At 50.2% G+C, this 27784-nt stretch overlaps 8 protein-coding genes across 8 annotated transcripts; 3 read left to right on the forward strand and 5 right to left on the reverse strand.

The window, feature by feature from the left end:
• Positions 1 to 2187: 2187 nt before the first annotated feature.
• UREG_06006 (uncharacterized protein) lies at positions 2188 to 3663 on the reverse strand (the record flags this gene model as incomplete). The annotated part of the gene is made up of 2 exons (XM_002585271.1): positions 2188 to 2201; positions 2274 to 3663. The coding sequence occupies 2 exons, from the start codon at positions 3661 to 3663 to the stop codon at positions 2188 to 2190; spliced, it is 1404 nt and encodes a 467-aa protein (XP_002585317.1).
• A 1856-nt stretch (positions 3664 to 5519) lies between these two features.
• UREG_06007 (glutamate decarboxylase) lies at positions 5520 to 7125 on the reverse strand (the record flags this gene model as incomplete). Its single annotated transcript, XM_002585272.1, has 4 exons — positions 5520 to 5701; positions 5868 to 6394; positions 6444 to 7046; positions 7118 to 7125. The coding sequence occupies 4 exons, from the start codon at positions 7123 to 7125 to the stop codon at positions 5520 to 5522; spliced, it is 1320 nt and encodes a 439-aa protein (XP_002585318.1).
• A 731-nt stretch (positions 7126 to 7856) lies between these two features.
• On the reverse strand, positions 7857 to 10981 carry UREG_06008 (uncharacterized protein; the record flags this gene model as incomplete). Its single annotated transcript, XM_002585273.1, has 3 exons — positions 7857 to 8671; positions 8736 to 8948; positions 9013 to 10981. The coding sequence occupies 3 exons, from the start codon at positions 10979 to 10981 to the stop codon at positions 7857 to 7859; spliced, it is 2997 nt and encodes a 998-aa protein (XP_002585319.1).
• Positions 10982 to 12425: 1444 nt separating this feature from the next.
• Positions 12426 to 14075, forward strand: UREG_06009 (uncharacterized protein; the record flags this gene model as incomplete). The annotated part of the gene is made up of 1 exon (XM_002585274.1): positions 12426 to 14075. The coding sequence occupies one exon, from the start codon at positions 12426 to 12428 to the stop codon at positions 14073 to 14075; it is 1650 nt and encodes a 549-aa protein (XP_002585320.1).
• Positions 14076 to 15613: 1538 nt separating this feature from the next.
• Positions 15614 to 16879, forward strand: UREG_06010 (uncharacterized protein; the record flags this gene model as incomplete). Its single annotated transcript, XM_002585275.1, has 3 exons — positions 15614 to 16141; positions 16198 to 16362; positions 16442 to 16879. The coding sequence occupies 3 exons, from the start codon at positions 15614 to 15616 to the stop codon at positions 16877 to 16879; spliced, it is 1131 nt and encodes a 376-aa protein (XP_002585321.1).
• Positions 16880 to 17735: 856 nt separating this feature from the next.
• UREG_06011 (uncharacterized protein) lies at positions 17736 to 19136 on the reverse strand (the record flags this gene model as incomplete). Its single annotated transcript, XM_002585276.1, has 3 exons — positions 17736 to 17885; positions 17939 to 18762; positions 18896 to 19136. 3 exons carry the CDS (start codon positions 19134 to 19136, stop codon positions 17736 to 17738), a joined length of 1215 nt encoding a protein of 404 aa, XP_002585322.1.
• Positions 19137 to 20232: 1096 nt separating this feature from the next.
• UREG_06012 (uncharacterized protein) lies at positions 20233 to 20721 on the forward strand (the record flags this gene model as incomplete). The annotated part of the gene is made up of 2 exons (XM_002585277.1): positions 20233 to 20494; positions 20666 to 20721. The coding sequence occupies 2 exons, from the start codon at positions 20233 to 20235 to the stop codon at positions 20719 to 20721; spliced, it is 318 nt and encodes a 105-aa protein (XP_002585323.1).
• Positions 20722 to 25588: 4867 nt separating this feature from the next.
• On the reverse strand, positions 25589 to 26783 carry UREG_06013 (uncharacterized protein; the record flags this gene model as incomplete). The annotated part of the gene is made up of 4 exons (XM_002585278.1): positions 25589 to 26312; positions 26380 to 26544; positions 26605 to 26704; positions 26762 to 26783. 4 exons carry the CDS (start codon positions 26781 to 26783, stop codon positions 25589 to 25591), a joined length of 1011 nt encoding a protein of 336 aa, XP_002585324.1.
• Positions 26784 to 27784: the final 1001 nt, after the last annotated feature.

Genomic DNA, 27784 nt, shown 5'->3' on the forward strand with positions numbered 1-27784 from the left:
AGCATCCGACCCCTAGATTCCTCAATGTATTCAATAAGGAGGTATCCGGCATCATCGATTCTGGGTTTCGTGATGTGGTTTTGTGGCTGATGTCGGAGATAGCGTGAAGGTAGGGGTCGATTAAGCCATGACAAGATTAGGCACCGGAATTTGAACAAGGAACGCTTCCAGAAGGGCATGACACTTAACACAGAAAACTGGGAGGTCAAAATAAAGTTAGCTCATGCAATGATATCAACATGCTCACAGTTGTTAGGTGCAATAGCAAGTGTAAACAGCAACAATAACCATACTAATACTCATACCGTCTCTCCCGTAGATAATCCAAAACCATAGAGCTGGGGGATGGGCACATCTGCGGCATTTTGCTGCAACCACGCATAAGTCCCAGCTTCACACCGAAGCTTCTCATCTCCATTTCCTGGTCGAAAGGAATCGCCGACACGATATTTAAGGGGAAATCGGAGCATCAGCCGTTGCGAAAGTTGTGTCTTTCCTCTCCAGTCAGAGTGGACCGTGACAGGGATGCAGACATTGAAGCTGCCATGAATCCAATACTCATAGCTAGGTATACTACAAGATTCAGGAGAGCGCAACCCTAGGTGATGCGCAACAATGGCTTTCATCCACTCCCGCTTCTGGTATAAGGAGGTGAAGAACTGGTCTCGATCATGGACATAATTCAGGCGATGGAGGATGTTGACCTCCTCATCTTTCGCAAATGAGTAGGTAATCTGCCTCTGAAGGAGAAGGCGGGTATTCTTTTCCTCCATTATTTCATCGCTAATAATTTTGAATTGTTGACAGTAAGAGTTGACATTCAGGCCTTTCTCGCATTGAGTATGGTAAGTTATAGCAACTATGCTTGATTCTCTGCTAAACCCTAGCCCTCAGGAGAAGACCCTTAACTAACTATTAGCTAAGCAAGCCTAAAGTGCTAGTCTAACTAACTGTAACAAGTTAGGCCTTTCCTTTACTCGGAGTGGATTAATGATTCTCCAGTACATCTGAAGTCCGGTCGTCGCTGCATGGTTTTCCTCCCACGTTTGGCTGCGCAAGAGCTCGTGGACCTTGATAGGATGCGCCTGTTAATGAACATATACACTCTAGTAAGCCAGGATTCGGATCCAGCTACGGAATGCATTCACCTGGCAAAGGCAACAACATCGTGAACGTCACCACTCATTGACCCTCATGCCGGTCCTTGGATATACGCAAGTTGGAGACTCCTATAAATGTTGATATCGCTCGAAATATTACCTGCTTAGCGGTTCTCTCTGCGCTTGAAATCTGGCACATTCGGTCTGCAACTTACCAAGGCAGTTGGGTGATGCTATTCCTTTTGGCGCGAACAGTCTCACATCGGGTATGGTGGTAGAGTCGACAGATTACAGCTGTTTCGTTATGTCCCACATCTACGAGTTCCTACTAATGAAATGAGATTGGGAAAGTAAGTTACTTTCCACTAATTATCAATTAAACAATCCAAATGAAAAATAAAAGACGAAAAAGAAACTCGCTTCTTGCTGCATGGGCGACCTGTATATCCAAACCTTACGAAATAAAACCCCCTGCAAAATGCCCGCGCTGAATGTCACATAACTCATGTCAGATACCATAGGTCAAACCCATCGTCACCGCGAGCCGGAAAACAGAAACCACATTCCAATACTATCCCTCTCGCTATTGCTATAGACACCAGAGAAATCCTGCCCGAAAGAGAAAAAGCCCCAAGATGATGCGCGGCCTTTCGAAAGTAAGGGAAAAAGTAAGAATTGAAAAAGCCGAAATCTCACTGCAGGATTGAGAGGGAGAAAGTTGAGACGCCAGTAAACGGGTATCTAGGTACGTGTGACCATGTATATAAAAACTGGAGGGTATGTGGGAGTGTTCCTCAAATGTTCTATCGCCAGAGAAGCAAGGCATACGCTCATAATGTTGGATGAACGAAAATCATTCTTGTTAGTCTGAGGCTGACAAATTAGACGGCTAAGCGCAGCGAGACGTAAACTAATGTGGGTATGAAGATCAAAACGGCAGAAGAAGTTTCATCATGTCACTCTGGCTGGCGAAATCGAACCAAGTGTGCTGGCGTGGGGGACGGGCTATATATAGCATCGAACGAAGAAAAAGGAGGAATCCGGCGGCATAGCCATGAAAGTCACCAGCTATTCACCACTGACAGTCTTATCCTAGGAGTACTGTGATTGACATATGTTAGGTTTTGACTCTCGGGCAATTTTATGGATACCGACGGAACCAAGGTTACTTACCTTCCCAATTCCAATCTCTCATGACTCCCAACCAATGAAGCCTACCTCGAACCGTCGTTTCAAATTCCCAACTCTCTAATGCCATGTTCATAGACCCTCTCCTGACTGGAACAGGGATAGGAGACAGGCTTGGCGACCCGAAACTCAGGGAACTTAGATCCGGTATTGATTGCCGCCTTTCCTGGTCGAAGAGTTCTAAACTTCCCAGATCATCGTCTTCAATGGTGTTATGAACGCTGGCTCTTCTAGTCGGATCCAATGGCACAACATATGAAACTTGCTGGCCGCTCAGTTTTCTCGCGTGATAGTCATCACGGCGGGACCAAACGGCGTGTATAATCTCCACGCAACGATCAATGTTCCCAATCATCAGTCGAGATTGCATTGCTGCCCAACGTTCGCGAACCCAGGCTCGATCTTCTTCATTGTCGACTTCGCAACTCGCAGCTAGTAGAGGGAAAATTTGGACAACAATAGTCCGCGAACTAAGAGGAACGGTAGCCAAAAGCACCAAGACACGTTTTGCTAATTCACTTGCTGACTCTGATGGGATCTCTGGAACCGCATGATGGAGGTGGAGCAACGTCGCCCAGCGGTACGCCTGTGCCGTTTGAAAACTATGTTGGACATCTGATGTAGGGTCCTCTGGCGGTTCGAAATACTTGGGAGGCTCCCACTGCTCGACCAAAGTTTTCAATTCGATCGCTTGTGATATGACGGCGATGGAGTTGGATTTGGTGCTACACACTTTCCGGACAAGGCTAGCCACTCGACCGATGAGAGGGAATAACGTAGCGGCACATCCCAGGAGAGGGTCAATTTCGTGGACTCGGATACTAGGCGAGGGTTCAGGAGGCAGCGGCAAGTCGTCAAAGACATTATCTTCCAGCGACGTCAGCCTGGCGATAACCACAGTGTATAACCAAGTATTATAAAGGAACCGTAATCGGGCAAAGTCACTGCGCCTAGTTGAAAAATGCCGCTGGTTCTCCAAAGCTTGGTTCATGAGAACCTTGGCTCCACGAAGGTGCTGTATTCCGTTGGATATATGCCTATCCCACGATTCTGCAAACGCCAACGCAAGTGTGGTTGCTAGCGCTGCATCCGTCCTCATTGTCCCAATGTCCATTGCGAGGGTGCGGACACTTTGGCGCATGTGGTCCATTCCAAAGACCTTTAGATGGGGATCCTCCTTGCTGCAATGAAATGCCGCTAGCGAACAGATAGCATGGTAAAGCGCAGGGGATTCTTTAGCCAACGGCCACACTAATGTCCGCCAAGGGTTTTCCGTTACTCCATCTTTGACGGAGAGTATGCCGCAAGTTCTTCGGTCGAACCGCATCAGCAACATCTCAGAACTTCCAGGAGAAAGTTTTGGTTCCATTGGCATTGTGAAATCGAATAGAGATGGAGATGAGGGTTCATCCCATGTCATTCCCTCATCCCAGAAGTCTGTTTGCCTAACAATTTCTTCGATATCCTCGCTGTCACTATGCATAAAAGATGGGAAAAAAGATCCAAAGTATTGGCCATCAAATGAGCCTTCTGGTGTTAGAATAGTATGAGTGTCAGAAAGGTGGTCATCTCCAGAGATAGATGACCGGGCTTCGGAAAGACCCAGCGGGCTTGAAGGCACAGCGGTCTCCGGCCCTTCCTGCGGAGGTTCAAGTGGACTGTGCATGGACAGTATCACGTCGTTTGGGCTAGGGAAAACAATCTCTGAGCCCGACTGTGATGTGGAATGTGTGGTAATTTGAGTTTCGCGTGGTCCACCGCTGTCTCCATATTGGGATGTTGGGGTTTGAGGATGTTGCGACCTCGCGATTGCATTCGATAGCTCTGAAGAGCAGGGCGACGATCGCACTACCGGACCTGTGAATGTGTCTCAGTTACAGTGACATTCTATAAATCAAAACACGCACAGATAAGCATACTTTTCTTGGTCTTTATTGATACCTTATTCGCGAAGCTGGACTCTTCAAAGGGCCTCCATTTGAAGTCTTTCTTATATCCACCGCAAGTCACATTTCGCTTCTGACATTGTCGGCAGACGGGCTTGGTTTCGTCACATTTCAGTCTTTTGGATTTGCAAGTGACGCATCCTAATGGCGATTCGGTATTAGCAAATGCAACTTAGTGACCATCACAGCCAGCGGAACATAACATCAGCAGAAAGCAGCAAAATGCAGTGCGTACCATTACGGCTTTTTGATTGCTTTGGCTTGGTAGCAGTTGATCCCCCGGCGGCCCCCTTTTGAATCGAGGGTTCAGATGGTTTGGACGACGCTGGGCCTATCCGCTTGGGACTCTGTGGTCCAGACTTGCGGGATAGATTGCGGGCTGGCCTGCCTGACAACGACACAGCCGACGGAGGCCGGATGATTTCCATGCCAAAGAGATGAATGAAGCACTCTCAACGGGTAGTGTTATTGTCCCTGTTTGGGCTAGGTTCGAATAGCCCTTGGGTTGGGGCAACCTAGCGTGGAGGGCTTGGGCCGAAAGGTAGCGAGGGCGTGGATTTGAGGAGTGTCCAAATCATAGCATGCACAGCGGCTGCAAAACCAGAGACGAAAAGAGTGAAGATGCCAGTTGGATCATCGAGCGTTGCACAAACAGAGAACTGCGGGGGGTTGCATGGAGTGATAGACATAGTAGGGCCAAAGCCGCAACTAGTCGTCTAGTTCGAGATGGCGGCTAAGCTTCCAAGGCAAACTCAGCGAACAAGAAACTTTGCTGATAACTCGCTACCAAGAGCAGCTAGATAGGCCTGGCTATCAAGATCAACTCTCTCCCGCCAGAATATCCAATCGTCAAGGACGATAAGAGTCGACGAAAACGCCAGCAGACGTCGAGATAGGGAACGCTGGCGGATATCATCAGCGATAGACGACGGGCGGCGGCGATAGGAGCCAAGACACGTCATTTTGCTCCGCATTTTACCAGCCGGGACGGGTCCCGTTCCGGTGGGGAACGCACCCAAAAGCGGGTGCGGAGAATGTTCCTTTACCGTCTCCATACGCGGCTAACTGTAACCTCCACGCGTCACCGGCCTGGCGGTACTTTTACTTTCAGGTCATCCCAACGTCTCTGCTTGTCGACGACGAGACATGCTTGCATTCAGTTGACACTGTAACTAGCTACCTAACTACATGGTGAGTTGTCACCAGGTTGACTCTCCATTACTGGCATACCCCTGACTAACGATTCTGCGAATAGACAACTAGATATAGCTCGCTGGTTCCGCTCTCAACAGACCGAGCGATGGCCACCCTTTGCCATGGGATGGTGCGTTCCTTCTCCGGCTTTGGCTCTTGTGACTTTCTTCAGGGGTTTGGCCTCTGGTTTTCCCTGGCGCCGTGCGAGTGATGTCGGCTTGCCCTGCAGCGCTGCCAGATCTATCGGCTCAGAAGCCATCACCCGCTCCGTAACTTCGACGATGTCCGAAATTAATTTGTCAATCAAGTCAGCCGACATACTCTCGCGGACCACGATGCGCAAAATTTCAATATTTTCTACCTTTGGTGGTAGAGGATAGTCTAGCGAATAGCCATAACGGTTATCATCAGCACCGGACGTGACTCTTGGCTCACTTACTGGGGATGATATATTGCTTTGCTCTCAGCAGCAAACTAATTGACTCTTGTTTGACGTCCGGGAAGTCGTTTTTGAATTGATCGGAAAACCGAAATGCGACGACAGGTAAACCTTCGTTGTAATCTGCCGATGTCTCCCCTTCGTGGTACGGCTGGACACCGCCCACGCCACGGAATTCATACTCGCCTTTCTTGCGGTGGATGTCGCTGACACAGACATACCAGCCCGTTCTTTCAAGCGCCTTACTCAAGAGCCGTGCGTTTCGGAGACAGTTTTCCATCACTTCCCGGTACCCGTCAAATCCAAGGCGAATGATATTGTAATATTGGCCGATTACCTGCAGCCCAGGACGAGAGAAATTCAATGCGAACGATTCTTCTGTGCCCCCCAGGTAGTGCAGTTGAAAAATGAGGTCCTTAGGCAGATACTGGCGATCGCGCCAAATAACCCATCCTAATCCCACATATACGAGGCCGAATTTATGGCCTGATACGTTGATTGAGTGCACACGCGGCAAGTTGAAATCCCTGCTCGGATATCAGCACAAATCTCGAGATCGGCTATTTGGGCATGTACCATTTAGGGCCACCAGCCCCAGCGTGCGTAAATGGAGCGATAAAGCCACCACTGGCCCCATCAACGTGGATCGGTATATCCCATCCATGTTCCTTTTCCACTTCATCTAGGATGTTGGAGATCTCCTCTACAGGCTCGTAATGGCCGGTATAGGTACTGCCCAAAATGACAAATATGCCAATAGTGTTCTCATCCACATTTTTCTTGACCTCCTTTGGATCAAGCCGGTAGTGACTCTCCTCACACACGTCGAGTATCCGGGCCTCAACATCGAAATACCTCGCAAATTTCAATAATGCTACCTGTGCATTTGCTCCCATGATTATATTAGGCTTTGATGCATCCTTTCCTTCGGCTTTGCGCTTTTCTTGCCATCGTCGCTTCATAGCCAAACCACCAAGCTGGATTGCCTCTGATGATCCTGTTGTGGCCGTTCCAATGGGATGCTCACCAGGCTGTGGATGCCACATGTTTGCAATCATTGAAATGCACCGCGCGTGGATATCCATTAGGGCAGGATACTCGTCAGCGTCCGCGAGGTTCTTACTCATGTTCTCAACGAGTAAATCCTGGGCTTCGCGTTCCATATAGGTGCCAACAAAACTGATGGTCAAGGCTCAGTTAGCAAGTCCCAACGTCCTGCTCGATGGTAAGTGGAATTGATTTCAGTCTACCTAGCCATATTCAAATTCGGAATCCCATCCAAATCCAACTCATCCCTCAAAATACGATACACCGCCTCCGCCGGTGCTCCGATCTGGGGTATCCGAAATTTGGGAATTTCCTCACTGCTCGCATAGCGGGTCGAGTATGCAGTCCTAGTCGCGACAGCGCTAAGGGTGAAGATATGCTGGCGATGGCTCTCTTCAGGATCGTTGCGGAGTGTTTCAACGATTTCCTCTGGATTAAGCTATGGAGATCCTAAGTAAGACGAGCCCGAATTCGATGATTTGTATAGTGTAGAACAGACGGTATTACTATTGATTGGGAGCTGGGGACGAGGACTTACATGTGTCACGAGAGGCATGATGACGATTGCTAGATCTCAACGAGATTCTCAGATTCGTTATCTTTGCGCCCTTGGCTAGTTTGGTTGCAATTGAGTTGAACTGGTGCTTCAATTGACATTGCGGTTTTGAATGGAGCTTGGATGGGCTATATATCCAACCACCCCAAGCTACGTCATTGACAGAGGATCCTGGAACCATGGAAACGACGCTGCTAGGGTTATTATTATCCTTTTATATCCAAGGTAATTACCCAGAGCATGCCCATGCGCCCCGAGAATGGATTATAGATGGAAGCGGAACGAGAATTTTCACCTTAGCACAATACTGCCAAAACCAGTCTAAAAGGGTCATATACAAAAGAGAAACGACCGCTGGCAACATGGGCCACTGTCTCTTCCAAAGCTCACTCCTCCGCAAACTCGGCCACCACACTCTTCGGCTCTACATATGTTCCCAGCGGCGTATATTTGATATTCTTATATCCAAACGCCCCTGGGCCTCCATACTCTAACCCTCGCGGCGTATCGGTCCATCGTGGGGAGCACGCGATTCCCAACACAGTAACCATCAGTCCATACCTAAACTCCGGCACACCCAGCGCTTTCCCGGACTGCGTATCAAGCACAGAGATCAAATCCGGAACCATCGCGATGTACTTCTCCTCTCCGCTCTCAGAAATGTGCTTGACGTAGATGTTCTCGTTCTTGAAGGGAATCTTGATCACCCCACCCACAGCGACGGCGGGAGCCCGGGGACCCGCGGACTCCTCCTCTTCGGACTGCTGGGTTTGCTGGATGGTGATCTCGCCATACGAATGGCCCTTGAACAGCCGTCGCTCGACGGCGATGATTTTACCACGGAACAAAACTTTGGCGGCGCTCGGTCCGCCAATTTCGTCGATCATTTGCTCTGCGACCGTGGTGAGTGTGTTGTTAGCATGGGCGCGCGCGATGCAGCGGCCGATGCGCCACGCGAGAGAGACGGTGTTGATGACGCCGTAGTTTCGAACGCGGTCGGTCGTGGTCGGTTTGGCCGCCATGCCGACGCGTGAGCCCATTTCCGCGCAGGAGGCGCGCAGGGCACGGTCGACAATCTCGTCGTCTGTGGTCTTGGTCATGATGATGGTTTTACCATCGCCGGAGGCGATGGCGCAGGGGACCAGTTGCTTGGATTCGTAAACGCACATGGTCGTTTGCCAGTAGGTTGGATATGCGCGGCCTGCACGGATTGATGTTAGCAAAGTATCGTAGCGTGGAGTTGGAATGGTCAATGCGGAACGTACCCATCCAGTCTGCGTCGATGACGGGACAGTTGTGATTCTTGGTAGAGCCCAGTGCCAATGGCTGAAGCCCGTTAGCACCTCCAATTTCCAGGCCCATGACAGCATCGATGGAGTCGTGTTTGAGATATTCCATGAGTTCTAGGAATGCTTGTTCGGTCTCATTGTGTGCCAGGCGTTCCACGGAGACAGCCGGAGACCCCATATGGCCACCCCCTTTATGGAGCATCAGTATCAAGCAACGTGCTTTGAGAGTGCAGGATGGGCAATTGGGACTTACAATAAATCAAATCATCCTTCCCCAACGATGACACATCAATAACCCGGATGATGTGGCCTTGTCGGATTTGGTCCCTGAGACGAATATATTCACCAAACGGCGAACCTCCGCCTGCGCATCCAAGGACGTAGCACCCGTCCGCGAGCCACTGGAGATCGACTTCGGAAACAATCCATTCCTGAACACCTGTCTTGGGGTTCTTAACTACCTTTGGTCGGTACGTTGCAATATCGACAGCAGCAGGGTCAACTTCGTCCAAATGGGCATCCCTCTTGGCTGTCTCTTTGTAGATCTCCTCATCGCCCGCCTCCTCGTCCCAATTGGCACCGTTGGTAAGTGGCACGCCTTCTGGAGAAAGCTCGCCGACTGCTCGTGCGATGACACGCACTTGGTTGGCCACGTATTGCAACGGAAGAGCATCGACCTCAGCCAGGTAGACGGTTTCACGCTTTGCGCCAGACGCAACCGCCCGCTCAATGGCGGTTGCCTTTGCCTTCTCCACCAGCTCCGCGACCGTCTGCGATTCGGTGCTTTGAATCATGTCCACAGTGCCCCCGACTTTGGACATTGCTGCTCCCACGGCGTTTGCGACGGAATGGTACGGCGGGCAGATGACCTTGGATACGCCCTGTAGCTCCATGGGCGCGATGACGGAGCCACCACCCACCAGTAGGACAGGGAGAGGAGCAGGGGAGGTCTTCATCAGGTCGACAACGTTTTCCAACAGGGTCTTCATTCGGGCCTGGGCTTTGGTAACGGTGGCCTGGTCGATGTCCTTGACGAGCTCTGGGTTTCCTATTTTCTCGCCCGCTGCCACCGCGATATCGGTTGCGGTGAGGACGTCTCCGCCAAAGACCTTTGCCTTGGTGCTTAGATAGTGGCCGACGGAATCAGGGCCGACAGTCACCTTGTCGCCCTCCTGGCGGACAATCGATCCACCACCCAGCCCGATAGATTCAAGGTGTGGCATGCCGAAATTGATCTGGACACCGGCCACAGTCACGTATGCCGAAGCCTGGCGGGGGAATCCGGACGGGAGAAGAACACCGACATCACTGGTTGTTCCACCGATATCCACGACAATAGTTGCCGTTTTCTCCGCTGCATCGTCGTTTGAATTGTTTAATCCAAGGTATGCTGCACCTCGCATGGAATTGGTAGGGCCAGATGAGAAAGTACGGATTGGCAGACGTGCAGCAGACGGCGCGTCGATCAAAGTGCCGTCGTTTTGGGTAAGATACAGCGCGCAGTTCAGATCCAAGCGCTTCATGGCATCTTTGAAACCTCGAATGGTTCGCCTGGCAAATTTCAAGATCGATGCGTTCAGAATCGATGCGTTTTCTCTCTCGAGATATCCAATCTGAGAGACTTCGGACGAGCAGACGATGTCCACGTCGGGGAGCTCTCGCCGCACGATCCGACGCACTTCGTCCTCCTGGTGGAAGTGGTCATCGATCGGGGAGAATACACCGGATATCACGACCGCGTCGAGTCCCTTTTCTTTGATGATCTTGCATTCTTTCACAACCTGGTCTTCGTTGATGGGGGCCTCTTGGGATCCATCGATATGCAGGCCACCGTCAACGTAGCAGTAGTAACCATTCATAATAGACTTTAACACGGTTGGAAAGTCTGAGAACGGTGGGACCTCTCTCGTAAAGCTCCGGGAGAGACGGATGATAGCCACTCTTGAGAGGCGGCGGGCGTCATGTTCGACAATAGCATTGATGAAATGCGTGGTGCCAATGGTCAAGCATGCTATCTGGTCTCGAGGCGCCTTGGACTCTTCCAGGACGCTGCGAACCGCGGCCTCAATGCCGTCCGTGACGTTGGGGCTGGTGGTGGGGGTCTTGTGCCAGGCGACAACGCCGCGAGTCGCGGTGTTGGTAGCGCGTGTGTCGAGGATGACTGAGTCGGTGTTTGTACCGCCCACATCCACGCCGATGCGATAAGGGGTAGCAATAGCCATGATGCACGAAAAAACGACTTGAGGAATGGGTCTATAAGAAGTGAAGCTTGGGATATCTTCAGATGAAAGCAGGTGGGATCGCACAAGGAACCCCTATATAGCTACCGGCCACGAAGGAGGGGGGGACGTGGGAAAGGGCGTCGGCCAGTGCTAACGCAGATGTCGAATGAGGCGGCCCAACAGCTCAATGGGCAGAATATCACGTCGCTTGAAAGCATGGATATATATCTGTTTGCCGCCGCCAATGGCCTTATCCTCCGGAACACCCCCACCACCGAGCACCCATTTCCACGATGCGCATATTTCCAGCCAATGGCCCTGCTGCTGCGTTCGGAGTTGCCAGGGCTCTGCTCCGCACCCCTCAACCTTGCCAGGCTGGCGATTCAGACCGCAGATGGCCCCCGGCAGGAGACGCAGCCTCATCGCGCTTTTCGGCATCCCTTTTGCTTGCTTGCTTCGGGCCCGCCGGCATCGAACCCCCGGAACCGCTCGGCGAAACCGCATTCCGATTGGCTATTCGGGATTATGTCACCACGCGCATCGGCCGCCTAATTCCACCAATCAACGCTGTGTTTTGCCGACCTCGGATTCGGACTCGGCTGACTCATCAGCCGCCTTTTGCTCTTTTTTTCTCTTTTCGACTCTTCTTCTGCTGGACTCAGAGGACATTCAGAGGACGACGGCAGTTGGAATCGATCTTTACTCCCATTTTGTCCCCTCCAATTGAGTGAAAACTGGCCTTGTTTCCACTGGCTAAACTGAACGGGCTCTCACCAGCCATACTTCTCGAGCTCTCCAGCTCCCCGCAACCATGTGGAGTGGATCAGATAGCTGCGAGTACCTCGATGGACCTCCGCAATCGGTGCTCTCTTCTTGGATAACTAAACTCTAAGGGCTAATAAGACCCAGACAACCGACCGGTCCCGAACCCTTGGAATATCCCCAGTTTCCACACTCCAGTTTCCTGGGAATGAACCTCTGTCTAGCCTCGGGTCTGACTTTGGTAGCTCGCTACTAGTAGCTTGCAGCTCTCCAATCTTTATTCGTTGCCTCCGAACTCCAGAGAGAGTACTCCGTACTTTGGAGATACATCAGGAGCTACCCCACAAATGCAAGCATGGCAAACCGCCAACCCCACCGGGAAGCGTCGCTCGTGGCCATCGCCTTCATATCTTCGGGCTTTCGTTTCCCGAAGCTGCTGAGCCTGTTCGTTTCCACGAGATAAGCATTTTCTTCCCTCTCTGCCTCGATATCGCACTTTCGCAGACACAGGGGAAGACTTTTCCGTCCCTCGCCTCCATGGGGAAGCTTCCCCACCGGCCGCTTGCTCTCTCAAGCGGCAGATAATAAATGCATCCCCTCTCCACTCGTTTCGACATCGACTTTCCCGAAACCCATCCTCCATGCCTGCAGCTCTGTCCTGCAATATCCCATCATTTTCATCATGTCTTTTCGCAGAGTGGTTCAATCCCTCTACGTCCCTTCCTCGAAGGAAACATCGTCGACAGTGTGGATCAACGATGACATTCGCCCCCTGCCTCCTAAGCGAAGGACCTGGAATGTCTACGCTTTCCTGTCCTTTTGGGCCATTAACCAGATTGCCCTGAGTAACTGGCAGTCCGGATCCTCCCTTGTTGCATTTGGCCTCAGCGTTTGGCAGACCGTCATTGCCGTGGTCGTCGGAAAACTGATCATTGCTCTTGTCGCTGTCTTCAACGGTTTCGTGGGAGCCGAATGGCATATTGGCTTCCCAGTATTCTCACGCGTTGTCTGGGGCATATATGGCTCATATGTGGCGCTCTTGCAGCGCATCCTGCTCTCGGTCGTCTGGTTTGCGGTGCAATCCTGGACTGGAGGCTTGTGTGTGACCGCCATCCTTGCGTCGATCTTCTCCGGCTTCCACAACCTCGAAAACTCCTTTCCTGAGTCGGCGCATATGACCACGAAACAGTTTACCGGCTGGGTAGTCTACAATGTGTTGACCATTCCGATCTTGTACCTTCCCCCTGAGAAAACAAAACGGCTTTTCTACGTGATGAACTCGATTTCCTTCGTGACGCTCATTGGAATGACCATTTGGGCACTGGCCACCGCAAGAGGCGGCGGCCCGCTCCTCACACAACCTGCAACCGCCTCGTCCTCTAGCGACCTGGGATGGTCGATTGTCAAGGGCATCACCACTGTGGTTGGCGGAATCGCTGTCGGATTGACAAACCAGCCCGACTATTCTCGTTTCGCAACAAAACCCGGTGACCAAGTTTTCGGACAGTACTTTTCAATCATCGTCCTCGGCTCGATTATGCCCACACTCGGCTGCCTTGTTTCTTCCGCAACCCAACAGATCTACGGCGTTGCTCTGTGGAATCCGCCAGACCTCGCGCTCAAGTGGCTGGAAGCCGATTACAACGCGAAATCACGAGCCGGTGCGTTTTTCGCGGGGACCGGGCTGGTTGTGTGTCAGCTCGCGATCAACACAATCGATAACGCTTTCTCTGCCGGCATGGATCTCAGTGGTTTGTTTCCGAAATTTATTAATATCCGCCGTGGAGCGTATATCGGGCTCATCATCTCCATCGCCCTGTGTCCATGGGAGCTTCTCTATTCTGCGGGGACGTTTATCAGCGTCTTGTCCGCATACTCTGTTTTCCTTGGTCCCATGTGCGGCATGATGATTAGCGAGTACTGGATAGTTCGGTCCCGCAAAATCAAATTGTCTGATCTGTACCACCCCCGTCGCGATGGCATTTATTACTTTTGGTACGGGATGAATCCTCGTGCATTTACTGCGTGGGTTTTTGGGTTTGCACCACTACTCCCGGGTTTTGTTAATGCCGTCAATCCCTCCATTTCTGTACCTGAAGGATGTGTCCAGATGTATTATCTAGCGTATCCGCTGGGATTTGCTATCAGTTTTGTCGTTTATATTGTACTCAACAAGGTGTTTCCCCCACCTGGACTTGGCGAAGTCGATGATGTTGACCAGTTCGGGACATTCACTCCGGAGGAGGCTGCAAGACTGGGTATGGCAGCTGGTGACGAGATGATTTTCAACGACTTTAAAGACGGAGAGAAGCCGTCAAGCCATGTTGTCTAGGGTTCAAACAACCCTTTGCCCGTTTCTGTGATTCCCCATGTGCTGTTTCTATTCTTCGCTCGGACCGATGTATATTGAAGTGGACACGTCGTCGGCCCAGTTGCCTGTCTTATTTCGGCGGCGCTATATATCACTAGGAGTTAGCAAGGACCGACTTGGAAGATATGCTCGCACGTTCAGTATCTCCATAGCTTCGTTTGGATGCATATCACTGCATTTGCCGAACTAGAAGCTAGAATGAAAGCAAATGAAAGCCCAGTGAGATTAGCGTAACACTTGCGAGGCATGGAAAAGAAGAGGAAAAGCGAATAGCTGTCGAGATGCAAACGAGACGTAGCAGACATTCGAATGCATCTCGCTCTGGAGTCTCTGTCAAAACCATCCGATTCAAGCAACCATCGATAATTAGTTGATCCGCCGCATCCCTAACTTCTTCCCTTCAAGACAGCTTCACCTCCCCGGAGATCATAGTACCTCAAGCATAGACAAGTAGTCTATAGCCAACTGAACCCAATGGGGACACGTCGCCAAACCAGAAGAGAGAAAGAAACAAAGAAGAAGGTAACCAGTTGTGGCCAAGATGTTTGACGAAGGGTTGAATGGATGGCAAAGGACTCACGCCTTGATATTGGGTTGCATTCGTCCTTAGTCAACTATAGATCCTATATCCTTCCTCAGGCGTTTGGTCGTTTGGACTTTTGCTTCTGGACTTTCAGATAGACGGTTAATACATCCACTACACATCTCTGGCACCAGGTACGACGATGACAACCTTCAAGGCCTGTCAATCACGTCTACCACTGCCCTAACTAAAGGCAAACAATCCTATGGACGGCTTGTTGTGAAACGGAGATTCGTTATATTGAAATTCCCTGTCCGTTTTTTCGCCCCCTCGGTCAACAATAACATTGACGTCTCCTCAAAACGAGACTGTCATCTTCACCAGGGGCTCCAGCCTGGTTCGCAATTGCCTCCTGGTGATTCAATCTGCGGTTCGTTTGACTTGTACGACGCTCAGGCGTGGTGGCTGCAGATCTTTTCATTTTCGGCTTGTAGGGCTTGCTACCCGATTCGCGATGGCGACGGTTGATCCCCTGCTTACCAGGGCCAGGGGAGGACAAGACCCTGATCAATCAACGACGTGTTGCTGGGAACGCGCAGAAATGCTATGGACGCCTGCTTGACAGGGTCTTGCGGAATGTCTCCGGCATCGCCGCTTTCGTTAACCAGTTGATTGGATTTTATAGCCTGGTACACCGCGAGTTGACCCTAGGCTTCCACTGTTTCACACGCTCTTCACCAAGAGGATTTCTTTGTTCTCCTTTTCGCTGCTATAGTTAACTGATGTCCCGATTGGCTGTGTTGACACTGTCGCAAGTTCGGATGCGATAACTAGTCATGTTTGCTGTCGACCATGTTCTAAAAATCAAACCAGCGTTGAGCCAACGAGGGATGGCCGAGATATAAAACCCACGCAGCTCTCCTTGCCTGAGACCTTTTGCTGTGCATATTCTATCTGGTAACGGTACGCTCGAACCATGCCTCGTCTGCTGTCGGGTCTGCAAATTTTCCTCTTGCTCACGCTTACAGGCCTCACGCCAGCAAGAACACTGTTTGGGCGAGATCGCCACGAAACGATATTCAATTCCTCCATCGCCCATGGAGCTAGCAAGGTCCAGCTTCTCTTGGGCTCTTCCGGGTTCGATGGGCCCAAACTGGACTCCGTCAACGCCTCAGTCTACGACTGGTGGTACTTCCAGGCCATGGCACGGCCGTTCTCATCTTTTGTGATTGTTTTCTTTACCAGCAGCGCCAATGCCTTTCCCTTCCTGATTGACAAGGATAATGTCCTTCCTGTTTGGATATGGGCGTCGTTCGACAACGGCACCACCATCAGGAGGCAGACGCACGCTGAAGTAGCGAGGATATCCACGCTAGGAGACGGCTCGAGCGGTAGGTATGAGCCGACTGGAATGCATTGGTCTGGATCTCGGGATATGTCCAAGTACGATATCAGTGTTGACAATAAGGAATTGGGAATCAAGGGAACCTTTAACATCAGTCTTGTACGAAAACGGGCTAAAGTCTTTTTTCGGCATCGATAAAGCTGACAATTGTGAAGGGCACGAGTCCTGTATTACCCTGCGGCTCACCAAAGGCCACAAAGTCGATGGAACTCATGCCAAATATCGGATGGGCAAATGCGGTTCCCTTCGGTGCAGGAGACGTGAACATGAACATCGACGGTTCAGATCTCCGCTTCACTGGTCTAGCATACCACGACAAGGTATTAGGAACCATCCCTTGAGTGTCATTCCAGAGCTTGCATAGATCTTAACCTGAGTCTCTTTTCTCCTAAAAAAAAGAACTGGGCCAGCGTTCCCTTCTCCCAATCCGTCCGCTCATGGTACTGGGGCCAAGCCGCCATCGGCAAATACGTCCTCATCTGGTTCGACATCATCCCTCCCTCCGCGTCCAACCACGCCGAGTACAAGCGCATCCACATCTTCGACAAAGACTCCCGTCGCCATTTATACTCTTCCTGCGCCGACGATGCGGTGGCCGCACGACCATATAGCAAAGACGGTACACCTTTGCGGTTTCCGCCTAAGCCAGGGGATCCGGTGCCCGGCGTGATGAGGATTGTCGCGGAGACGCCGGCTGTGGATATTCGTGTGGTTGGAGGGAAAAGAATTGCAGGTGATGGCAGGGCATATACGAGATTGTTTGGAGGAGTGGAGGGGTGCGTCTATGGAGAATGTGCGAGTGAAGGCATGGCCATCATAGAGCAGATGGTGTTATGAGGGTAAGAGGAAAGGGCCTGCTCGGGTCGGACTGCGCTTTAGGGATACGAAAAAAAAAATAACGAAATTATGGCTCGTAGAATTACGGATGCCACATGTCAGGTTGAATGGCCCTTCAGTCTTATGTTCAGGGGTGCCGTATTTGGGTTCTCGTAGTTGATGCAAGTTCATACATTGGGAAACAGGCCCGTGCTATTAAAAGCCTTTGATAATGCTAGTGACATGTCAAACAAGGTATAATGTGGAACCATATGTCCTTATCTAAGGACGTGCCGAGTTCATACATTAAGAAAGCCCGTCTCCCAGCAAGCAGAATCGGATGTTGAAACCTATGAAGCGACAATGTGCAAGGCGAGCTGAGTACCCACGGTTTTTAGCTATTGTGTTGGAAGGGGATATAATATAATAGTTATAGGAAAGAAAGTCTGGGGGCAAGGTACCCAGAAAGGGAAAAATTAAAACTCAAACTAGTGCAGATATGAAAAGGCCAACCTAACAAAAGTCCGACAGCCTGAGCCCAAGCTCGCACGCATACACGTCGCCAATGCGCCGCAAATTGCAAATTACAAACAAAAGCATGCATTCCCAGCGCAACAATTGCCTTGAGACAGGGACGAAACGCGAATGTGTACATCGGGCATAATAACGAATCCACCCAGAAAAGACGGCAGATAGTGGCTAGAGCAGCCATGGAAACGATCGCTCCAGTTAGAAAGGCGATAAAAGTCGCTAATTGTCGCAGAAACATACACCACAGGGGAATCAAATATGTTGATACGGGCAGGCTGAGAACAACTCCAAAAAGAAAAGAAAAGAAACCCAGGTTCGTTCATTATTCGCATTAGTTGGCGCTGCCTTACTTATCATGTCGGGATTTCGTGCCCAGTGACGGAGACACTGTACCGCCAATTCCCTCGTCTTTCAAGGTCGCACCCACTGCAGTTGTAGTTGTATTATTGCTATCAGATGCAGGATCCTTACCACACCCTTTCACAAGAATATGTCTCTATATTGAGGATCAGTATTTGAGATCCGAAGTTCAAGAAATGTATAATATACCTTCAAAGCGTCTTTTCTAGAAAAGCTCTTGTCACAATGATGGCAAGGAAACGGCTTTACGGCCAAGTGAATCCTCTTATGCCTCTTCAAATCATGGTTTCTATTGAAGCTCTGGGGACATAAGTCGCATCTGAACGGTCGGTCGTTTTGTGGGGGAGGTACTAGACCATGTAAATGGTGCGGATGTGGATGTCCACTATAAATGTGGTGTAGGCTAGCCGCATGACCGCTGTTGAAGCCAGGAAGAAGATTGGACTGCATGGATCCTATAAGCGCCATCTGATTGTTTGGGCTATGTATATTGCTCATGATGGGGCCATTCATAGCAGGAAGAGAGTAGGACGGATAAGGACGCGAGAATTGCGGGAGAGGCTGCTGGGTATCGACGGGATAGAGAACTGGCATTCCTGGTACCCTCGCGGCCGGCGCACCAGTTGTTGATGGGTGTAATGAAGATGGGCCGGCTTGGTAAGGGTTATAATTTGTTGGCGACGTGGGAGGCTGCTGTGGACCTCCATACGTATATTTGTGTGCATAAGGATCAAGAGGGTTTGTTTGAGGGGCCGGTTGCTGTTGGCCTGGTCCACTGGTTGGGTGTGAAAAGCCTTGAGGGACCGATGATTGATGTGACGGGGGTTGGTGCTGCTGCTGTTGTTGGCTTTGCTGAGATTGTGACTGTTGCTGCTCATGATGTTGTTGCTGTTGGTGGGATGAAGTTGCAGAGAGAGCCGGCGAAGGAGAAAGCGGAGAGGGATATACAGCGTTGTGGCCATATGATGGCGCTAGACTGTCAGACATCGTCGAAGAATGTGAATTGTTTCGGCCTACCAACAGTCAGCGGGTCCATAGAAACAAAAACATTCCGATGAAGATGTTATGTACCAGTAGTGAAACCATAGGAAGTTGTTGGCCAGTATCCTTGTGAATAAGGCTGAACTTGCCCAGAGCCAGCCACACCTTGTGCAATTGTACTCGGGCTGTCCGATGCCGAGTTCGCAGGTGGGGTTAAGAGATTCCCGACCTTTACGCCACTTATAGAAGATTGGGCTGCAGTAATAGTGGAATGCAGCTGGTGCTTCTGTTGAGACAGTGGCGGTGCCTGCGGATTGGGAAGCTCAAAGCTGGGAAGAGTTGCGGAAGTTAATCGTCGCTGTCCGAACGACTGCTGCATATTCAAAGCGTCAAAGGCCGCCCCCATTCCGGGCGGGGAGATTGTGAGGGCAGCCACGTTGGCGGAGGGTCTCAAAATTCACCCTAACGCCGTAAAGGTCCCAATGAGAGAAATTACGCGGGCTGCGTCAGAGGAGCACCGGACTCTAATGTTGAATATAAACTGGAACGGTGTTGTTCCTGGAGCTCGGGAATTGTAGTATTGAACTGGAAATGTTCAAAGAATCGTGCGAGAACGATGAAATATCTCCGCGTCGAAATGTCACAGCGCTGCGAACAAGAAACCAGACGGTGAATCCAGGCGATTGTACTTGTAAACAACTTCACTTATTTTCTCAGAGAGTATATATGCGCTGGCCTGTAACCCAGGGAGAAGGCAAAAGTCAGCAAAAAGGCTCACGCATAGTATGGGAAAAGACCAGGGGGGTGTGGGAGAGGCGTTCAGTTGTGGCACCCGTGTGACATTAAATATGCAGTGACAAGCCAAGGATCATGTTCTGGCAACTGCTTGGGGATATTATTATGCCGGAGTAAGTTCACAGGAACAACAGATTGGCGGGACCAAAAAGGTCAAGATTCTGGCTCAAGGGGAATGGGGAAGACAGGACCAAAGTAAATTTCCGCACCTTTACACCGCAAACGATCTTCTCAAAAAAAGCCCTCAAATGCAGCAACTCCTGGGTTCTGGTTCAACGTATTTTCTTCACAAGATTCGAAATGAAGTTAGATTTCGAGCAGCTGTCCTTTTTGGAACAGGTCAATTAAGTCGGGGGATTTCGTGGGACTGGTGGCGAATACTGAAGTCAGGACGGATCGCAGATGGGCAGAAAACCCAATGCTCAGATCAACGATGCCATTGGCAGGATCGACATGAGAATCGAGAGGTTGTCTGCTGCAATTGATGGGTGTTTGCGAGATGCGCAGGTGGAGAACGACGATCACTGGTAGCTCAAGACTGTCCCTGGGGTCGGGAGAGGCTTTTTAGTTGACGATGCTGGACAGATCCCTTGCCGAACGAACCTGGCGCGCGCACCGCGAATGAGTAGGTGAAATTTGTTCCTTGAAGGGGAGGGGGGATCGCTTCTGTTCGCCGCCGCGAATCGAGAATATTAATAGGATTGAAGATGACCTTCTTGCAACCGTTTCCGACCTGTCTGCTAGCAAGGACGGTGGTACCGACCTGGGTGCGGGGAGTGGCAACGGTAGGGATAAAGTTACCCGCACTCCGTATTATTGTCGCGAAGGACAAAGAGAGAAGCGAACAAGGGCAGAGGGTCAATTCGAACAATCGCCACGCCTTACCTCCTCGATCGCAAAGGGCAGAGGCCGAAATATACAAGAATGAGCCCAAGCGGGGAGCAATGGTGTATTTCTACCAGGGAGAAGGTAGGTGAAATATTTAGGGCCGGGGTCCAGGTGGGAAAAAATCAACTGACATTGACAGCAAAACTTAACGATTGACTGTCAACGATCCCAAAATAGGAGCAGTCCCGAGTACTTAAACAAGTGGCAAGGGTTGAGAAGCTGTACGGAGTATCTTTCGTATTATTTGAACAGTCGCCAGCCGGCCAAAAAGATCCAATAATTCGTTCCCAGGAGTGAAAAAGAAATAAGAGGGAATTGGAGCAGGGAAAAAAAAAAAAGGGCAAAGTGATTGTGTCGATCTCAGTTCTCCTCTTTGTCAGACTCGCGAACCCTGGTGGACGGACATTTTCCAAATGATAATTAACATTTTAAATTGAAATTGATCTACTGCTGGAAAAGCCCTCTCCAATTAAAGGGCCGGGGAAGAAACGGAGCAGGAGCAAAGCAGGAGGAAAAAGCAAAGCAGAAAAAGGTCCATCAGCAGCCTTTTGCAGAAGACTTCTTCGTACGGAGTACTTCCCTCTCAGAGTTTCTCCTCCAAAAGTCCCGAGGAGGAGACCGTTAGCACGACGAACCTCGCCCAGATCTTTCGCCAAAACAAAAGGGCCCTGGCGATGAACCTTGAGGAGGCTCGATTGCTTTCAAGAGTCTCGTTCCCTTTGGTCCCCAATGAGTTCAACCCCCTCGTTAGTGTCAAATTCAAAACTGTCCCAAATAACAAAATGCGAAGCTAGCTGAAAACGGCTTGGAGTGAGTCGTTTGGCTCGGTCCAGCCAAGCTCGGCGGGAGGCGACGCTTGGGTCGAGGTCAGATGCCAACCTGTGGTTCTGCTTGAGAGTGAGCTTGTTCTTAGCTCCAACTCAGAAAGGCTGTGGAGACCAGATCTCACCGTCAGTCTGTCACTGGCGCACGGTGCGGCTGCACTCTTCCACTAGTTGGGGACCAGGGTACAAGGAACCTGTGTGACAGCACGCAGCCTGTCTGGCCAGTCCGTACCCTTGCAGGTCATCATCGACTCTCGACTGAGCCAGGACTCCAGGAGGGGAAATTTGCTTTTTTAAGACAGGGATCGTGGGACGCACCGTTGACGAATAGGGAGAATGGAGCGAAGCCAATCATGGAATCAGGCGCAGATATCTGCATTTTGAGTTGGCCCTAAGACCAATTAGCCGACGCCCAGACACCAGACGATTGCGAAAAAGATAGATCGGGTCCAGAGAGGAGGAAGAGGTTAGTTGGCGATGGGGATGGAGGAGAAGGTGGTTGAAGAAGAGAACGAGGAAGAGGAGTGGCAGAAGAAAGAAGAAGTCAGGTGAGGCAAGGGACGAGTAGTGTGATGGTCCTTAGAGGGGTACAGATAGCCTGAAGGGACGCAACCTCTCTAAACTCCCCGTGCTGACTCAGCCGACCCTGATGGCGGCTATCAAAAGGATCCTCCAAGCCATTGATCTAAACAGCCCTGATCAGGTTCTTCCGATCTGCTCTTCTGCTCAGCTTTGGAATGCCATTCATTTTTGCTTGCCTCCCAAAGTGGAGCAGAACGGCTCTTGAGACGGCGCCTCCCAGAGCAGGCTTTCGAACCAAACAGTTTATCACCAATGCAAGCCTCCGACTTGCTTGTGCATGCATTACACGACCATGCAGCAGCCCCCGTTCCTGAGCTGAAGCGTGCTCCGGAGTCCGGAAGAAGCTGTCAGAATCATACTAGCCCAGCAGGAACATAACCCGATTCTTGAAGAAATCTAACCTAGGATAGTCGAGATTAATCGACGTCCTCTATCTCCGTACGTTCTTATCGGTGTTTGTTTTTCGCTGTTTAGACAGTCGTATATCTAACCGCGCTCATCAAGGAATCATGGATTCATCGCGCTGACTTGAACTCATGGAATCGGCGCGTTGTGGCCGACCTTTGTCGTAGAAACGGACTGACGTTCTACGGTTATTCCCGTTTAACCGGACCGAGGCGACTACGTTGCAGCTGTGCCGGAACTGTAAGGGCTGCAAAGCAATGAACTTCTGGCTAAGTTTCAAGTGAGATATTACAGCTTCTGGAAGGCAAGACTTTGCAATCAGTGACGCAACCGGTTCTTATACATGGCACTCTCGTTGAGCACTGCTGTCAATCGGCATTTAACACTCTTGGGCTGAAACAGATGATAAATTGCATCGTGATTGTTGCTCCTGGCGGCAGGAGGAAGCCCAATGTGCGACTTGTGATCCTCCTCATGAAGTCGGTGTTTGGGCAAAACCCATAAATGGGAATCCCCTCTTGCTTTCAGGAAGTTACGTGTGCCGCACGCCGCAGGCTTATGACAAGGAACCTCTGGGGAATTCTCCTTCCGACAGTTTTCCTATCGCCAGCCTCAGCCCGTTCTGCGAGCTTACAAGTGCAATGACCATAGGAAAATTCAACGTACAGCCCGTGCATCTAGCATTCTCATATCCACGCGTGCCCTGTTTTAGGGACGCGACTAGTTTCAGTAGACCCGGATGGAATGCCCGTGAGCCCTTAAAGATAAAAGGCTGGCATGATGGATACAACATAGGCGACTATGGCAAAAAAGCGAGGACCGTGAATGGCATGACTTTTGCTGGGGCCGCATGGTTATCTGAGATGTGAATATATACTGAATAACTAGTCCTATTTTCCGGGGGTGAACAAGGGCAGAGCAGAATCCCCGAAAACGAGTGCGCGATCATGCTTTGTTCCTGTGATTCCTGGCAACTGTCGCCGGTCGGGGATTTGGCACCCATGCAGGACGGAGCAGGGAACGGAAGACACCGAAAATTTCCCGAGGCTGATCACTGGTATCACCTTGAGATTAGCTTGTTACGGGTGCCAACAGGGGGGCCGAAGCTGATCTCGCTCGCAAACTATTTGTTCGTTGATTAGCGAGCCTTCTGCAGCTCATCAATTCCATCAACAAATAGTGCCATGTCCATGAGTGAGGTGAGCCTTGTGTTGGTAAATCGTTTTCGCCCTCTGCAGGATATTCGCTTCGGACTCGTCCACGACATCTCGAATCTCGCCTGGATCCCATGATATCCTAATCCTTGTTTGCCATGCGGCGGCCATCTCCAATGCCAGAACAGAGACTCCACAATGACCACTGATGTTTATTTCAACAGGAGGCATTGACCTCGCGTTAGCTTGCAGCCTTGCACAGGAAAAGTGGCGGTTGAAGACAGTCTGTATGAGTACGTCCTGTGCGTGGTTACGTAATCTACCACTCAACGACGGCTGACCTTCAACCTTCAACTGCACGGCCAGGCTCAATGGAATTGCGATTGAGCTTGCAATTAATGAATTGAAATCTCAAAATAAGCCAAATATGGGCTACTGCCTTTAACTTTAATTCATATGAATGCACTCTTGAACAACAATTCAAAGACAAATCAGTCTCCAGAACTGAAGTAGTCTCAGCGGACCACAAAATACTGACAGATTCACAAGAAAGATTTCTTCTTGGCTACGGATATAAACGAGCTTACACATAAAAGCTTTCCTCCTACCTCTCAAAGGAAACAGGCTGTCAATAAAGCCCAATGTTCTGAAACCTGAATGCGACTCCTCTCCATGACAAACACAGACATATGTGGGTTAAACACACATTTATACCTTGCTAGCCATCAAACCAGAAAGTTCAGGGGCGGAGAGATTGAGAGCTTTTTCCAAGGCAGTCAGTGCTCCCATACACACACAATATTCCTGTCACATACTCCACGTGGAGCTCCACATTCAGAACAGCTCCCAGCTCCAGTCTTCTGTTGTCTCCAGATTTCAGGATGCTCGTCAGAGACTCACGCAAACGACGCCATCGTGGGAATCCCAGCAGCGCTGGAGTATGTCGTTAAACCCCGCTTTGAACAAAGGCTTAATTTTCAAATCCATTCTAATGCCGTTAAAACAACGTCAGAAAGAGTCCGATTATAGGGCCACAATATCAGCGACCAGCGAGAGACGTTTTGACCCGCAGCCATTGATTAGTCCACCCCCGTCATTCCACAACAATTCGGAGCACTTGCTCGAGTCGCAGGCGTTTGATAGAAACTTCGTTCAAAATCCAGGTTGGTCTCAACATCAAGGAAGCAGCTCCGACATGTTCCCACCCAACTGGCCAGGCGGATCTGAGCTCGCTCGGGGAGGCGAAGGTTGTGGCCTGGCGGGTGGTAGAGCTGATGCTTTGTTAGAAAATGGGACTGAAAATTATTCGTCCAATATTTCTCACCTCCACGCTGGGAGCAGCATCTCAATGTCTCTACCCACCCCAAACGCCCTTTTATCGACCACAAGAAGACAGCATGGAAACTATCGCCAGACATTTTAACTTTTCACAGGTGCGGCATGGACAGCGCACCGCCGCTTCTATTCACGCTGCCAGCGCGAGACTGCTTTTTTTCTGTTAGAATACCTGTTGTCATACCAACTATGATGCCCAAAGTAGCGCAGAGGTGGCGCCCGGAACGGTCACTTGACAAATATTGCCAGAGATTCAACAGAGAATACGGGAATATTATCCGCCGCCGAAAGCGCAATCAGGGAGGTCCAAATGCTTTCTAGCCTTGGTGTCGGAATTGGGTTTTTGAAGAGAGATGACCGAGTAGAGGATTGCCTCGCCACTTTGAAACGGAAATACCGGAAGGACAATTCAAACTTAACTAGCAGTGACCTCGATGGTGGATGGGATTCTCAGTCCAAGGAACCCGAGAATGTTTGTATGAAGGCCCTAGGTTCGATGAGAATGGGCTTTTGACTGAAACGTAACGTTGGCGTGTTGGGAAATATGCATCTTGTATGGGGAAGTGCGCCTGATGAGTCGATAGTATGGCAAGTTAGTTCGTTCATGTTAGCAAGTCCTATGGATTTGTGGACAAGGTCTTGACTACCAGTTTTTAAGTAGGAAAATCAACCAAAGTCTATGTGTTCGTATATCCAACTAACCATAATTGTAAAATTATCATCCGGCACCAAAGTCTCAAACCGCCCGCGACTATAGTACATATACGAGAACCCGTCTAATCGCATTGAAGAGTCGAGTTCAACGTATGCCCTCCGTGTCTCTATCGTGCTTTTGGCAACAAAACCCCTATTTATCATGTTGAAAATGCAGCCCCCTAAGGCGAATTCGGCGGGTAATTATTGAGCTGGTGAGGAACCCGATGATGTTTCATGTTCTTTCCGAAAAACACACCGAACGTTAGGACGTGACCAGCTTTTGCTAGCAATGGTCGATCATCCTTGAACTCGTCGTTTATCTCCGTTCTACCATCCTCGGCCAGATGGATATGGTAGTTTTGAGGCAGGTAACGACCTGGATGCCAGATATTCCACAAAGCGGAGTTGAGGAACATGAGAGTTGACTCAAAGATGTAGAAGTAATACTCGTATCGCAAGATGGGACTCAGAGCCCTGAGTTTCTCGATGCTATCGAGATCCACGGTGGTGTTACCCAAGTGTTCTACCAGGCGGTAGACGCAACGTACGAGTATCAACATCATGCTCGCATACAGCACAAATAGGGGGGTTATGATGGGCTTGGGGCGTATATTGGCTCTGACGCACCGCAGATGAAACAGTCCTGCCAGAATTAGAAAAATGACGATAATACCGATTTGGATAGAAATAGCGGCTATTGTCAAGTTGCCTCCCAAATGTTGCTGGTTTGACGACGAGGACGGGTTGGCCTTTAAAGAAACGCCTAGCGAATTCAAGATTTCAACAATTGCCATCAGGCCGCCGAATGTGGAGAGCACCCTATTTGCAGGGAAGGGTGCAAAGTATGGGACATAGTACAGTATCCGACCGAGGACATGGTAGTTGGAGAGTTCGAGAAGAGGACTTGTATCAGGAGAGAGGGTCAGTTCACAGCTCGGAGTGCTGTCTCCTAATCGGACATGTCACTTACGGGCACACGTATATCAGAACCTGGCTAACGATGAAAGTGATCAGGTTTAGAGTGCTATGATCATATAGATAGTTGAAAGCCCCATATTCCCTCAATGCGTAGCCAGCAGTAAACACCACCGCGCAGAGAGGATGCAGCCCAATCATCCTCCAGGCCTTATAGTGACTAAACATAAAGTTAGGGAGTCAAGTTTCATTGTTGAATGGGGGACACTAGACCACTCACTAACATTGCCAGATGTGGCCTCCGGCCGAAATCCCGTACAGGACTGTGAAGATAACAGGTGCCACCTTGTTAGGGGCATAAATATAAAGACTTCCTAAGACTAAAAGACATCAAGTCAGTAAAACAGCTTGATAAGTAGGATATCTGCAAGTCGTACTAGGTTCCCCAGGCGCCGCCATCTTAGGTTTGGTATAGAGTTCTGGAGTACCAGATGAAAGAGGGAGAGGTAAGCTGGATCATCGAGGGAAGCCATTGTGAAAACGGGAATTCTGAGAGCAATAAATACTGTTTCTTCTAGGAGTCTCGCAAACTGGCTACGTGCAAGCTGAGGTTGTTGTTTCTAATGTCGGCGGTCCAAAGGCCATGGCGCTAGGCCCAAGGAGGACAACAAAATCGCCAAGCCATTAGGCAGCTTAGGTGATTGGCTTGGCATAAAAGGGGTTGATCGACGACCGCCGTTGACATCCAACGACGACGAGAAAAACCTCCAAGCAACAGGCACACGATGTGCACCTGGAGTACTCCCTGCAGGCTCCAGGAACTCAGTGCTAAACACAGCCCCTCCTATTATTAGATTGGGTTGACTCGCCCAGAGGAGCCCCGATACTGAAAGACTCCCTTCCCCAATTCAGTTATCTTCCACGCCTAGAGATTTCATGCATAGCCCAACCGCAAAGCTGTTTCCCGACGGATTTCGAGCAGCTATGCGTCAAGCCTGACTCTATCTGTTTTCGTCCTTCCATCCAAGAGTGCGGCTTTAATCCGATGGCGGTCCCAACGGCTGACATGGACCCTTCTTTTGTCACGGTCAGCAGCGTCATTACCTAACGGATCCATGTTACTCTCGAGGCATAGCAGAGTACTTGGACAACGCCGGACCGGGTCTAGGCGTATTGAGAGGAGATATATCGCCACTGACCGTCCGAAACCCCTGGCTTGAGTATTAAGAACGATAGTACTTATACTCCAAAGTTTTTGGACTTTGGTGAATGCGAGGCCATTACCTCTTTGAGAAGACAATCCCGCCACACGGGGTACCTGCCCATAACTATGGCGTATGCCGGTGTGGTCATGGTGATTTTGAAGCTTACTGCAGTGAATGAATAGGTTGCTAATCGTCTCTCCTTTTAATAGCCATTGGACTGTGGCACTACCATTTTCCGAAGCTTTCAACTTCATA

Source organism: Uncinocarpus reesii, genomic scaffold (genome assembly GCF_000003515.1).
Source record: "Uncinocarpus reesii 1704 scaffold_3 genomic scaffold, whole genome shotgun sequence".
Taxonomy (NCBI): domain Eukaryota; kingdom Fungi; phylum Ascomycota; class Eurotiomycetes; order Onygenales; family Onygenaceae; genus Uncinocarpus; species Uncinocarpus reesii.